The following is a 15,266-nucleotide window of genomic DNA, read 5'->3' as shown; positions in this document are numbered from 1 at the left end:
TCTTCCCTTGTCCTGTCCAGTTGATTCATCACATTGGACAATCGCTCTAAAACAATTTTCTACAAAATCATTGCCATGTTTGCAAATGGCTGGTACCATTACAAACTGGTAATTTTGTTTCTTTAACAGTTCAGGTGATGGAGACACGGCAGAAAAATCCATTCAGGCCCATGCCAGGTTTCACAGTTATTTTTATAATGCCCAAAAGTGTTAGACACTACAAACCTGGGAAGACAGGTCTTTGCTCTGAATAACTTACAACCTACATATACAATATACAGACAAAGGAAAGGGGAAGGGATTCAATCAGGCAACGCCACCCTTAAAGGATGTACTTGACTTTCAATCTCAACAAAGTCAGTGGCACCTACATTTAAAATTAAAGCATGCGTTTCATTTCTTTGCTGAATCATAGCCAATTTTTTTCTTTTCTGGTTTCTTATATTTTTAAAGTCTTCTCCGTATATCTTAGTCTTGGTTTTTTAGAACACTTACCTCTTTTACTTTTCATTTCTATTTCACGCATTGATGAGTTTGACGGAATAGAAATAAAACAAACAAAAGTAACAATGAGAAACTGCTGAACTGGAATTAATTTGCAAACTAGATACCATTAACTTGGGCTTGAATAGAGACTGGGAGTGGCTGAGTCATTACACAAACTGAATCTATTTCCCCCTGTTAAGTATTCTCACACCTTCTTGTCAACAGTCTGAAATGGGCCATCTTGATTATCACTACAAAAGTTTCTTTTCTCCTGCTGATAATAGCTCATCTTAATTAATTAGCCTTTTAGAGTTGGTATGGCTACTCCCACCTTTTCATGTTCTCTGTATGTGTGTGTGAGTATGTGTGTATATATATATATATATATATATATATATATATATATATAGAGAGAGAGAGAGAGAGAGAGAGAGAGAGAGAGAGAGAGCGAGAGAGCGCGCTTCTTACTAGATGTTCCATTCTATGCATCTGATGAAGTGGGCTGTAACCCACAAAAGCTTATTCTCAAATAAATTTGTTACTCTCTAAGGGCAGGTCTACACTAACCCCCCCAATTCGAACTAAGGTACGCAACTTCAGCTATGTGAATAACGTAGCTGAAGTTCGAAGTACCTTAGTTCGAACTTACCTCGGTCCTGTGGCAGGCAGGCTTCCCCGTCGACTTTGCATACTCCTCTCGCCGAGCTGGAGTACCACAGTCGACGGCGAGCACTTCCGGGTTCGACTTATCTCATCCAGACAAGATGCGATAAGTCGAACCCAGAAGTTCTATTTGCTTGCCACCGAACTACCGGGGAAGTGTAGACCTACCCTAAGGTGCCACAAGTACTCCTATTTTTTAAAGGCTCATTACCAAGCAGGAACAGCACATTAAAGCTAAGTACTGTGATTTCTGAAAACGATACATATGCCCCAACATACATGAATATACCTTGATAGGGTCATTCTGAGGGGCTATATTTCTACAGCCTTTTTCCCCACATCAGCCCTGACAAAAACAAAAGCATGGGCTACCAGGTTGTATCTGCTCGTGATCCCACAGCACCAAATGGAAGATAAATTTGACACTTGGAACAATATGCACAATGAGAGGGTGACCATGGTCCATGTAGACAGACTAGTTTTCCCCTTAATTGAGACATTACTTTAAATGTAATAAGGATAATTGGATATGAGCCGGTTTTCCTCCTTTGTAAGGACGAATTTTTACTCTCATAATTTATCCACTGGAATGGGATTATTTTATTTGAAAATAGACCTATTAGATTTAAAGTACCTTAAATCTAGCCACTTACACTCCAGTGGGACCAATTTTGCAGCTTTTATGTAAATGCAAAACTCCCCTCTACTTAGGCCTGATTTGGTTAAACAATTAAAGCCAATGGATTTAAGCACTTACTTAAAGTTAAGCAAATGCTAAAGTGCTGTGTGCATGTAGGTGTTGCTGGACCCGACCTGAATTTTTCCCAGCCATTTTCCATATGGCCTGTAGATTGATGAGCTTTTACATCTCAGCAAGGTCATTGAGTTATTAATATTTTAATATGTCAACATTTTCATACTCCGTATTCATAAATAACTACTCACCAGTTACTAGGCTGAATTCCATAGGCCATTCTACATAAAACTCATTAGAATTTTTTCAAACATATAATGCACTGGATACATCACAAACCATTCAGAGAGACCAGAGTTACAAAAAATACCTTTCTGTATTAAGATTAAAACAATAAAATAAATTGTATAATTTCTAATCGGTCAGAAGCCTTGTACTCCAGTTACATTAATATAACAATACCTAAGTACGCTGTAGTGCCATCTAACCAGTGCCAAAGATTGCACTACATCTTCAAGTGAACTGAAAACTCAATGTGAAGCTCAGTTAAAACTGTAACTTGTGCTTGGTTTTGGGTGGAAACCACACAATCATCTAATTTACTTGGTTTTGACCCAAAACCATAAATTGGTCCAGACTTCATTGAAATGTGGCCTACCCTTTACAAGCCTAAACCTTTTGGCTCATATTTCCCATTTTTTAAGGCTTGGCAATGAAACTTTTCAAATACCGCAGCTGCATTTATTGGCGTAAGGAACGGACAGTTCTAGCTTTGAGATATTTAATACTACGTATTCTTGACTGCGGAATAGTTTTAGCTAAAAAATAAGCACCTTAATAAAAAGTGCCCAGGCAGGGTTACAAGAAGCTGTACATTAAAATAAACTAGTTGCTGATAAATAATTATAATTCCCATTAACACCAGTGCTTTTCATTTTTGATGCACCATCCAAGTTACCATGTCTCAAGCAAGAGTAAAGTGGTTATTTATAGTTGTGTAATTTATTCCACTATGTTCTACGGCAGCATATTGTGCATTATGGTACAGCAACCCCTCGATGTTTGTCCTGTGTAATTTGCATAAGTACATGACAGCTCAGCATGGGACATAGAAACCACAAGACAAAAGGCAAAGACAGCATGATAACAGGGGGCAGGGAGTTATTCCTATGAATTAGATGGGCTTTATTTAGGGTTGGCAAGTTTGGCCTTAGCAAAATGCTTGGGATGTGTGATCCAAGTGAATGATATTAAGGAAGAGACTGATACAGACTCTGCGCTGTGGCCACACAATGCCTGAGCCCTGCATCCTCAGGGACATGGGTGAATTATGCTAGTCTGCCCCAGCGGTACTCACTGGGTTCATACTGCCTACACATATTTTTGCCTGCTGAACGGAGCCCACCTCTGCCTCCAAACAAGAAGAAGGAACAAGGAAATAGGAAAGTAATCCATTTCTTATCCCAAAGAAAATACCTCGGTGGGGTCTTGAAGAAACTGATCAATTGTAATCATGTTTAGAGAGAGCTCAATATACAGTGACTTAAAAAGGAGTTTCAGGTGAAAAATTAACCTCTTATTTTTAATCAGTTGATTAAATACAAAGCATGAGGGGAAGAGTCTTTTTCAGATCTTCTTATTCAAGCTAAAACACTAAAGGTCTGATTTACAAAGGGAAGGGACTTAGGTGCCTAACATCCATTGACTTTCAATGGGATTTAGCTACCTCACCTGCTTACGTGCCTAAATACCTTTGTAAATTTGGCTCTAGATCCATTAACGAGCACCCCCAGACTCAGACTAAACAATTTCTCTAAAACAAAGACAGCCTATGACTTTATTTTCAGTTTTCTGTACGATTCTTACTCCATCTGGGGGATTACGATATTTCTCTCTCTTCACAATGCTCTGGCTAGTGGGGTGCAAGTGGACAGGTTTCAAAGCTGTGCCCTTTTAATTGGCTTTTCTCCTTTCTAAAGTTTCAAGTTACATGAGTGTTCACAATGTGCAGTACCCATGCTAGAGAACAATACGGTTTTTATCAGCTCTTCTTAATTCCCATTCAGATCGCAGTGGAGTTTCTTTTCAATCCCAGATGCGCAGTCACCAGCAACACACCCCACCCCACTTGACAGGCCCATGTGCTAAAGATGTCACAGTTATGGCACATTCTCAATATTTCCAAGGATATAAGGGATAGAAAATTAAGTCTCCTTTGGCTTAGAGGAAGTGTTTTATCAGCTGCAGGCTGTGACATTATACAGTAGTCTCCGTTTTTATTACTGTTTTACTGTCAAGGTGCTGACGTATGATATCCTTCTCCCTAACGTATCTGAGGGGGAGAGAGAGAGAGAGAGAGAGCGCAATAATTTCAAAACACACTGAACTATGCAGAAATTCAGCTCAAATGTTCAATAAAATATTTGAATGGGTCAGAAATTTTTCATCAGAAAAAAATTCTAATGGAAAAGGACAATTTTGTTGTTAGAAAACGTCTGAATTTTTCTGGATTCCCTGTCCTGAAATTGTTTTGGCCAGATCATCAGCTGGTTTAAATTGACATATCTCTGTTGACTTCAGTAACAAGTCCTCTACCTGTTTAGGCCGTGTCTACACTACATATCTTTTAGTGACATGACTGTCGCCACAGCTGTGCCGCTAAAATTCGTGCAGTGTAGCCGCTGTTTGTTGGCTCTCCTGCGGACAAAAAACTTCCACCCCCGATGAGCGGCGTTTGCGTTGTCAGCAGGAGACCGCTCATGCCGACAAAGCACTGTTCACACTGGCACTTCTTGTTGGCAAAACTTGTGTCTTTCGGGGAGGGGAGGAGGAGTTAATGACTCTGAAAGACAAAAGTTTTGTGGTTCAATTGCCAGTGCAGACCTAGCCTTAGCTATTGGTCTGCATTTTTAAAGGGCCTGTGACTGTGGTACATCCTTGGCTGGTGTCAGGAAAGTGCACGTCAGCTAGCTGAAGAGCAGTTTTAAGCGGCGTTGAGTTATATATCTATCTAGATTAGGGTTATTATAGTCTCTGAACACTTCACAATCTTTAATACAGTGATGTTCGGATCTCAGTGGTTCAGGAGCCAAATTAGTGATCACGAATCCCCAAAAGAGCCACCGTAGTGTGAATTCGTTGTTTCATTTACTATAGTACTATTCATTTTTAAACTGTCTAACAGGGGACATATTTAATTTATGTATGTACATACATTATTCTCACAGCAAAATGACTGACCAAGTATTATTATTATATCAACCACAATTGGTTAATAACGTAGTAAAAGCATCCTGATTGGTTAATAATTAAATCACAATGTTTTAATATCATGTCCTGCAAAGAGCCAGAGGAGACACATTTAAAAGCCACTTGGGGCTCCCGAGTCTCAGTCTGAGTTTCTCTGCTTTAATACATTTATCCTCATAAGGGCGGCACTACAAGCCTCCTTTTACAACTGGAGAACTGAGGGGGTGGAGTAGGGAACTGAACCTGGGTCTCCTGAGTGCCAGGCTAGCCCCCTCACCACTGACCCTCCCTTCTTCTACTAGCAAATCATTGCTAAGTGCTATGCAAACATTACAGCATTTGTTCTGGCATTTACAGCCACAGCTCATGGGTGCGTGTGAGGGTGAGAGTTTGGGTGGGGGTGTGATGCAGGTGTGCTCTGGCCCAGCGGCAATCCCAGGAGGCATTCTGACGGACTTAGCAAGAATATCTCTGGGAGCACTGAGGCTGTGCATGCCAAATGGGAGCTGCAACATCATTCAAAGGGTGCAATGTGCCCGCACTGCTGGACAGCGTGCCCAGTGCAGCTGTCAGTGGAAGACATCCACAGGTCTTGCACACTGGGTTGGTAATCAGTGAGACTGTGGCTGCTAGTTGGCAGGTGTGCCCAAGGGATGAGAAAGGCTACTTGCGCCCTCTCTCTAGTTTTGTATACCTGTGCAGAGCTAGCCACAATATAGCACCATGCTGCATATAGGTGCTACTTTGTAGAACCTACCAATGACTTTGAATGAAGTGTATTTTCTCAGACTAAACCAATAAAGCAAACCTACCTAGTTTGCTCCTACTTACTTTGCAATTGTCTGTTGGATCTCCCGTTCTTCTTCTTCATCTAGTTTGTGCAGAAAAGATTCCAGAAGAGGAACGTGAAATTTAAGGTACTGAGCAACCTATTGTGGGGACCACAAGAAATGCACATCAGTGAGGTGTGTTAAATGGGAAGAGTATTGGGAAATATGCAGGACGAGGAGGATGTACATACATCACTGGTAACTTCTTCTGCATTCTTGTCCATGAGAAAAAATTGGGCAATCTTTTCGGAGGGACCCTGTAAAAGTCTCTCCAGCAGTGGAGTGTCTGTGTTCTTGAGCCTTTTCTTTTCTGGGAAGGAAAACAAATGACTTGATGTGCATGTTCATATTGTGGCACAACATACAGCAGCAGTAACTAATACCTAACCCAAATAATATGGCCAATTCTGTGCTTAGACATACTACTTTCATACTTTGGACATACACTGCTCTTATTTAACACGCACAACTGTCCTTAACATAAATGGGAGTGCCACATGCCGATCGATGGGAGCATATGGTCCTAAATTAGGGCCCTAAACTTCTATTTAGACATCTAAATAGAAACTGGCAGAGAAGGAACCAGGAGTTTCTATTTAGGTGATGAAATATGGATTTAGGAGCCAAATTTCAGGCCCACTGGTTTGGAAATTTTAGCCTTAGTTTCTCTTTAATAAAATCCCAGTGACTAATTCTGCAAACCATTCTTTATCTTTCACATTTTGACATGAATGATCAATACATTCCCCTCTGTCCAGAGTATGCCTAACCATTGTGAATGCTACTTTTAACATATGAAATGTACTATTTTCTCATGAAATAAAGGAAGCAGGGTATTTTTGCTAAACGATATGATAAACTCTCTGCTGAAGGCACAATAATATAAACTGGACAACTGAGAGTTCAGATTAGCTTCCTTATTCTGAAAGCCAATGTAAAATATGACAGGAATAAAAATTGCAGACCTTGTATACAGACAGCCACCATTTGAAAGGGATTTTGGCTGTTGCCGCCTCATGTAAGTAGTTTATCACCCTTTGAGAGCAATATACTATGGGTTTCAAATAGAACCTCCTCTAACAAACTTAACTGGTACCCTGTACTCCAAAGTGCTCAGTGGAGTTTCACAGCATTTTATCTGAAGTTAGGTTCTTAAGCATATTTTTGCTTTTTCTAAAATAACAAAGTTAACTTGACACACAGTATATATACAAAGTATATGATGAATAAATTAAGTTCCGTTTTCCACTGAGAGACTATACCAGGTCTTCACGAATGGTTTTAAACCAACCTAATCCCCAATTGGCAGAGCACAGGTACGACTCCAATGCCTGTCCTTTTGTTAAAGGTATGAGCAGCCTCCAAAGCCCATTGGAGGTATAATCAGAAGTGGAGCAATAGAGAAACAAGCTGTTTGGCTTATTTACCTCCTGATGCATGGATGATATAAAGTGCAAATTCTTGTGGACTGTTTTCAATCTGGCAAAGAAAAACCAAAATTGACTCAATGCACTGAGTGACAGATTTCACATATGCTACATTTCCCCATCATTAAACTGTCAGCGGATATCAGAGATGCACCTGAAATTTGTGGTCTTAAATCACAATGGGCTTTCAGTACTGATAGTAGATAGAAAAATTAGTAGGTGTGGCATCCTTAAAGATTCTGGATTTTGAATAATGTCTCACACTAAGGTACCATTTTCCTTCCCTTTGCCCCCACCTACCATGTAATTAATAAAACTACCATTGTACTTTCCAAAGGAGTAATGGATCACCACAGTGGATCATCTCACAAAAAAGTAATGGATCACTACTGTCTTGTTTCCCTGGAAACACTAACATTCCATACAAATCTTTTTGTGACAATCAGATTTGCCAGCTGTAGAGACACCGCAGTAGAGAATTTGGATTTACTACCACCCATTTGCCTAAATAACACTACAAAATTCTTAGTCCTTTTTGCATCTAACTCATGATTTATTCTCTATTGGGGGTCTTATGAAACTGTAGTCACACTAGTTATGGGTATTATTCATAATAGTCCACGTTCTCCTTTTAGCATTTCATTTCACAACATGTTCCACTGCATTTCACTGACTTCACACTTAAGGGTCCTGTACAGATTAGAAAGCTCTAAAGCACTATATAAAAGCTAGGCACTATTATTGTTGTTATTAATTATATCCAGTATAAAGTGATTCTGAAATGGCAAGAACTGCAGATAGGTGATTATATTCAATAATTTAGAACTGTTCTTTTGGCAATTTTTTATGTAACACTCAAGTATAAGAGAAGCTATGGGCTAGTGGCACATGTTAGTTATGAGAACGTATGAGAGTTTTGACTGAAGACAGTCGGCCAAATTCGTCACTTCCAAAGGAAGGGTTATTCTAGTCTATTTTTAATAGCCTTTCTGCACCTGTAATGTTCCTTGGCTGCATACATTCAGATGCCATGTTTTATCAGTGAGGTTTGAACATGGGACCTTCCTCACTAAAACACACGTCTTGCCACTTGAGCTGAAGGAAAACTTCTTTTGCTCTAAGCAGCGGAAGCTGGCAATTATTTATTTATTTATTTATTTTGCAGGTGAGGCACAAATCACAAAATATTTATTTCCACCCTGCCCAATGTAATAGCTATTAAAAGCTTACCTTGTTTATATGGAAGCAGCAGCAAACACACCAGGCAGCTGGAGTTGCTACCGTTGGCTCCTCATGCAAGGGGCCTGCCCATGGGGACTGAGGCCGGGAAGGCACAGGGTGCAGGTCCCATCCCTGCCCTCTACAAACCCCCTGCAGCCTGGGCTTAACTGCTACAATCCTGCTATGACTGCACCAAACAGTGGTTACCACAGCAACACCCTGATAAAGTGACTCCTGGGTGGTAAATTGCCATGGTAACAAGGCAGATTCAGGAGGCACTATTAGCTATACCAAGATTTGAGCCTCTTTCGCTATTGAAGAGAGTGAGTTGTGACATTTAAATCAAATCACAGTTTGTCCTTGACTGATAAACATATATAGGTTTAAGTAAAAAAGAGTTTTCAAAATGTATTTTGTAGCCTGACTGGCGTGGGCTGATGAACTAGTTATAAGCAAATCATATTTGCAAGGGCTTGTCCCTAGAGGGAGACATGGTCACACGCACAAAGCAATACATTAGCTTTTTTGTCTGGGAAAAGCAGAAGATATAGTACCGCTTTCCTTACTGTAAATGTAGTGATAACGAAGTCATTCTCTAGTTTCTCCTGCTCCAGAAACTAGAGTAACGACAGCATCAAACACTTGTCACTAGTCTCAAAACACCTATGAAGCCTTAGGAAAATAAAACCTACCTTCCTCCTTAAAAGCAGCAATAGCACCCTTCATTTGGTCTACTTTCTGTTTGTGGCAAGTCTCCATAATATTTCTGTCCTTAGATACAGTTGGCAACAGAAGGCATTTCTATATTCTGGTTATCTTTTCCAGAATTCAATTTTTGTGTGTGTGCTCACACAAAGAGAATTACCTTAAATTTCTGAAGCAGTTGCTCTATCACCTCTCCTGTTTTCATGTTACTGTTTATTCTTATTTTAGTTTCTGATCCAAAGGCTGGAGTGAAAACTGATGTCTAAAAAACAAGAGCAAGAAAATGTGACATTAATACCAATTTGGTGAAAACATACTGGGGTAAAATCATTCTGGGACAATACGGTACATCATGCAACCTGCGTCTATTAGTCCTTCTTTGCTTGAAATTGTCTGCTCCTTGAAATCTACTTCTGCATATTTTAAAAGCCTGGTAAATAGTCCCAATTTTTTTCAGTGAAACATATTTCTGTGAACAGACTTATCCAATGTGTGGTTCTTGTGTTTTTGTTTTTTTTCTAGCTTCTTAAAAATGAAGGAAGAAAGACTATAAAAAAAATTAATTAGAATATTATGAAGATATTCTGAGCTACTACAGTTATACCTCTATGACAGCATTTCTACTGCAAAATCCTGTATTATAGTTTTTATTTCTTAGCACTAAAAACAATAGGCCAAAATTCTGATCTCAGTTATATCACTAACTCTGGGGGTAATTCCACTGATTTTAATGGAGCTAGTCTGCATTTTCCCAGCAGATATGAGTGCTGAATTTGGCTCATTCTATTCTGAAAGTAGCTTAGTTCAGTAGGGCCAAAGAGTATGGTTAAAACCTTGTTGTATGTAAAGATTGCCACAGTGTGCCTGGTCCCTGGGAATGAAATAGGTCCAGAGCCCTTGTGCCAGAGCAGGGGCTCCCAATATAGCCAATTAAAAGGGCAGGGCAGCACCTGGGACTGTAAGGCAACTGACCCTAGACAAAAGAGACCAGGATGAGAGCAAGACCTGGTGAGTTGGAGACACCCAGTGAGAGAGACACGAATGAGGTCAGGAAAAGGGGAAGCTGACAGTTTCCAGAGCCAGAAGGTGTTTCCTGGGGGAACATGCCTGAAGGCAAGGAAAGCAGTAAGAGGGGTTTGCCGGCTGACCTCCCCAAGCCCGAGAGCCAGGGCTGGAGAGGACTGAAGGCAAGGGGAGCACCAGAGAGGATTACTCACTGATGTCTCCATGTTGGAGAGCTGGATCCAGGGGAACAGTGAGAGGACCTGGGGGAGTGAGGGACACTCCCCTGGTAAAGATGATCTCCCAGCAGAGGGGCTGGGGGGTTCCTGCTGGGAAGAATGGGCTTGCACTCCAGCTGGAAGGGCTGGGCTAGCCATCCTCGCAGAAGAGGACCAATGAGGACCCTAGGTGTGGCAGAAGAGGAAGACACCGGACTGGGCGATGGAAGGACTTTCAGCAGAGAGACTGGTGGGACAGCGCAGTTGAAGGGACCAGGTATGGGGGCTATGGGAAATGGGCTGCGCTTGGAATTTTTGTTGGGGGAAAATCAATGAACTGGGTTTTGGTAATAAACTGGCCCCAAGCAGGGGGATTATTTAATCAAGTGAGCCTGAAGTGGATTTACTGGGACTCTGAAAGGGGAAATTGAAGCAAATGTGCCTGTTGTGTCACAGCCTATGATAACAGACCTTAAATTAATGTCTGGCAAAAATAATTAATGAGGTAAAAACAAACAAGAGTAAAGCATTAAAAAAACCCAAATGTTTTAAGGTAGTATACAACAATTACAATTAGTGAGATGATGCTGAAGTTCTGCATGTTGGAATAAGTCCCATGACTGCTGTTGACCTTGTAAAACTGGGAGGTATATCTCAGGGGGCTATTCCAGTCAGCAAACACATCTGGGAAAGATTCTGGTCAGCCCATGTGGATATGCATAAGGGAGCCAGGGCACCCTAAGAGGGCAGGGCCTTGTACAGGTACTGTCCAGAATCTCAGTAAAGATGCATAGTCCCCTCCTCTCTACGCTGGCTTCCCAGAGACCACTGAGTCAGGTTCAAAGTCTTGGCCCTTTGCTTTGAGGCGCTCAATGGTTTGGGCTCAGGATATCTAAAAGATCGATTAAAGCTCTCGGGTGAAGGCGACAGTCTGCTCCTCAGGCACAATGGAACCATTTGCCATAAGGTTAATGCTTGCCTCTGCAGGAGACAGAGCTTGGCTGGTCCAAGGCTGCTGAACAAAATCCCACAGGAATGAAGGACCGTCCCAAACCTCTCTTCCAAGTGCAAGGCAGACTTCTGTGGCCTGTCTTCTCTGACATAAACACAGACCAGTGCATACAGCATCCCCAGCAATATTAGGTGCTGGGAAAAGGGAAGGAGGGATGGGGTGAGGGCAGAGCGATGACTCCATGCCCCCTCTTTACCAACCAGTCGAGCTAGCCAGACACAGAGTGGGGAGGTCGGACACTGCTTGGTCCTCAAGCACGGTGCAGCAGACACGGCAGTGCACACTGTGCGGGAGCTCTCCGGAGGCTTGGGCTGCTGGGCTCTCATGCCACACCTCACCTGATGATGCTTAGGGCAGAATCAAGCCATAAACAAATAGTTGCATTTCACCCCATCAGTTCTCTGCCGCATTCACAGTAACTTAACACAGGAGAGCGTTCACACCTCGTAGTTGTAGAAATGCCCATTAATGGAGAACCGGTGCGTTTCCACGTCTTTTCTGGCTATTGTGGGGGAATTTGCCCCTTTCCTCACTTGTGCAGCATCACTCAAGGTTCTGGTTCTGTGAGGGGTCAGGGAGTTGAGCTCCGGCACCCTCCTTGGCTTCAGGGTGCTGCTCTCATAAGAGAAGCAACCTGGACAAAATAAAACATCATCAGCACTGTGTAGAGCTACTCCACCTCCCTTTTAGTACAGCCCAGTGCTGCTTGCAGCATCAATTCTATAGCTGTTTGCCAATAGGTGGTGCTGGTACAAAGGTGTTCATAAAGTAGTGTTCATAAAGCAGTCATAGAGTTATCGGCTGTTTGAACTGGCCGCAAGTAACAGTATGTCGTTCCATTCAGTTTTTGGGGATAATCTCCCTAGAGATAGTATAGTTCAGTATTATGGGCTGATTGCTATATAGCTAATGAGCAGATAGATGTATTGCCATCACTACTATTTATTATAGTGTATTCAAGTAGTGTCTAAATATCCCAACTGGAAGCAGGGAAAGAGGTCTCTTAATACTCCTCTCCACAGACAGAGGCTAAATTGGGTCATCAATTGTACTAGCGCAGCCACATAAGAGGGCTTTCTGATGAATATATAAAGAACACTGACCTTCCTCACGGTTTGGAGGTTCTTCTGAAGAATTTGGTATCTCTTCACTAATGTGATGGAGATTATGAACTTCTCCCCAGCGCATCATCCCCCTGAAACAGGGATCAAGCATGTATTTACAGGTTGATATTCTTTTTTAATTGAGGTGAATTCAGTTTAGGCTCCAGCCAAGCATCACATAACAGATGGCTATTCCTGTTCAGAACTGTAAACGTCATGTTAGAGTCTTTAATTTGATGGTATAAAGTAGGTAACTCTAGCACATCACAATATCATGTTTTACTAAACATGAATTGTGGGACCAAGGGCACCACAGGTTGCTCATAAGCCTAAGCAGAACAGGTCAACTATGGAAAAAATGTGTCAAATTATTCACACTTTATTATTATTGGTTTTATAGTTACATGTAGGGGTCCCAATTGAGATGAAAGTCCCAATGATCTAGACACTGTGCAGAAACACAGTACGAGACAGTTCCTGCTTTGAAGAGCTTATATTCTATATAGATAAAACCGGCCAACGAGGTCTCATTATCTCAATTTTACAGATGGGGAACTGATGACCAGAGAGATCTGTACTCCTAGCACAATGGGGTGCTCATCCATGACTAGGACTACTAGACACTGTGATAATATAAATAAAACAATTACAAGAGACTTGTCCAAAGTCACACAGGAAATCTGTGGCCCAACTGGGACCAGCTGTGGTCCAGTGGGAACCAAGCTCTCCTAAATGCCATGAAGTACCTTAACCACAGACCCAACTTTCTCTCTATAAATAATTCCTTTATTCATTCAATTTTTTGATAAATAGTCTTTGATCAACTACAGCACTGATCAAATACTGCAGTAAACAACTTGCATGAAAATATATTCAACAAATAATGGCAAAAAAGTGTCAGAAACTATATTTGAAGAATAATCCGATCATATCATCAAGTGGATTGCTCATACTTAAGGCTACGTTTTAGTCATGGGTATTTTTAGTAAAAATCATGGACAGGTCACGGTCAGTAAACAAAAATTCATGGTCCGTGACCTGTCCGTGACTTTTATATACTCCTAACTAAAACTTCAGCCGGGGGTGCTCTGGGGGAGCGGTCCATGGGTGCTGGGCTGGGACCCCTGCTGGTGCTGGGGGATGGGGAATGGCGGGCAGCAGTGCACGGCCTGGGACCTGTGCTGGGGGGGGCGCGGAGGGGAGGGTTGGCGGGGCTCACAGGCTCCTCACCTGGCTTCTTGTGTCCCTGCAGCTCCTAGGGGAGGGGCGGCCAGGGGGGCTGTGCGCGCTGCTCCTGCCACAAGTGCTGGCTTTGCAGCTCCCATTGGCCGGGAACTGCAGCCAATGGGAGCTTCAGGGGCGGCACCTGTGTGCATGGGCAGCGCGCGGAGCCCTCTTGCCCCTCCGCCTAGGAGCTGCAGGGACATGCCGGTGGTAAGCGCTGCCCACCCCCACCCCCCTGTCCCAGCCCCGAGCCCCCTCCCACACCCAAACGGCTGTGGCTGGCCCAGGGCAGCCACTGAGCCAGCACTGGCCGCTGCAGAAGTCACAGAAAGCCACGGAATCTGTGACTTCCGTGACCTCTCTGATAGACATGCAGCCTTACCCTTTTAAAGTACTACATGGAGCAAAGTAGGAGTATCTGGTGTTTTATCTAAAAATCGAACACAAAATCCTGTTCTGGATATAGGCTCATAGACTTTATGGCCAGAAGGGCCCATTGTAATCATCTAGTCTGACCTCCTGCACATCGCAGACCATAGAACCTCACCCAACCACTCCTGTAATAGACCCCTAACCTCTGGCTGAGTTACTGAAGTCCTCAAATCGTGATTTAAAGACTTCAAGTTACAGAGACTCCATTATTTGCACTAGATTAAACCTGCAAGTGACCCATGCCCCATGCTACAGAGGAAGGCAAAAAACCCCAGGGTCTCTGCCAATCTGACCTGGGGGAAAATTTCTTTCTGACCCCAAAAATGGCAATCAGTTGAACCCTGAGCATGTGGGCAAGACCCACCAGCCAGACACCTGGGAAAGAATTCCCTGTAGTAACTCAGAACCCTCCCTCTTTAGTGCCCCATCTCCAGCTATTGGGGATATCTGCTGCTAGAAGTCACAGATGGGCCATATGGCATTGTAAGCAGTTCATCAGGAAAATTACCAAAATCAGGTTGCTCAGCTGTATTTGAGAATTATGCCCTGGAGGCAGGGACAGATGATCTCTGTGATTTCGATACCCTGAAACCTGTGGGACATTAGTGGGTTAAATTAATGCTGATTCAGTTGGCTTTTTCCCAAAGGGGCCTTTCAGGGGTTGGGGATGGAGGAGGATTCCCTACCAGCAGGGCTCTTGCTTAGGGTTCGGGGGGAAGCACACAGCTTTCACTTGTCTCAGGGGATCTGCTGGTGCGAGGGGAGGGAAGCGAATGTGCCATTCCCTGACCATAACTGCAGAATGCAGTGGGAATTCAGTTCACACATGCGGAGTTCCCCGTCTCAGGTATGCAAGTAGCCCATAAAGGAGATTGGGCCTTTTTTGTCATTGATTTTTGTAACTACTTTTAAATCTCACTTTAAAGCCTGGATTCATTACAAAAAAGTGTCTGCTTTCTGCATTGCAGAAGCTGTCACAAGGCCAAACAAGCTCAAATGA

General features: G+C 42.6%; 1 protein-coding gene across 2 annotated transcripts in view; it reads right to left on the bottom strand.

The window, feature by feature from the left end:
- Positions 1-1,286: 1,286 nt before the first annotated feature.
- RASSF6 (Ras association domain family member 6) overlaps positions 1,287-15,266 on the bottom strand; it is a 32,486-nt gene continuing 18,506 nt past the window's right edge. For both annotated transcript variants that reach the window (XM_034772810.1, XM_034772811.1), the window contains exons 5-11: positions 12,611-12,702; positions 11,951-12,141; positions 9,436-9,537; positions 7,350-7,401; positions 6,114-6,232; positions 5,924-6,021; positions 1,287-4,175 (exon numbers count right to left, since the gene is read on the bottom strand). In XM_034772810.1, the coding sequence (XP_034628701.1) occupies positions 4,100-4,175; positions 5,924-6,021; positions 6,114-6,232; positions 7,350-7,401; positions 9,436-9,537; positions 11,951-12,141; positions 12,611-12,702 (730 nt within the window). In that variant the 3' untranslated portion in view covers positions 1,287-4,099. The remainder of the gene's footprint in view (positions 4,176-5,923; positions 6,022-6,113; positions 6,233-7,349; positions 7,402-9,435; positions 9,538-11,950; positions 12,142-12,610; positions 12,703-15,266) is intronic.

This window comes from Trachemys scripta, chromosome 5, assembly GCF_013100865.1.
Source record: "Trachemys scripta elegans isolate TJP31775 chromosome 5, CAS_Tse_1.0, whole genome shotgun sequence".
Classification (NCBI taxonomy): Eukaryota; Metazoa; Chordata; order Testudines; family Emydidae; genus Trachemys; species Trachemys scripta.
The sequence above is the reverse complement of the archived record's forward strand: the minus strand, read 5'-3'. Positions and strand labels throughout refer to the sequence as shown.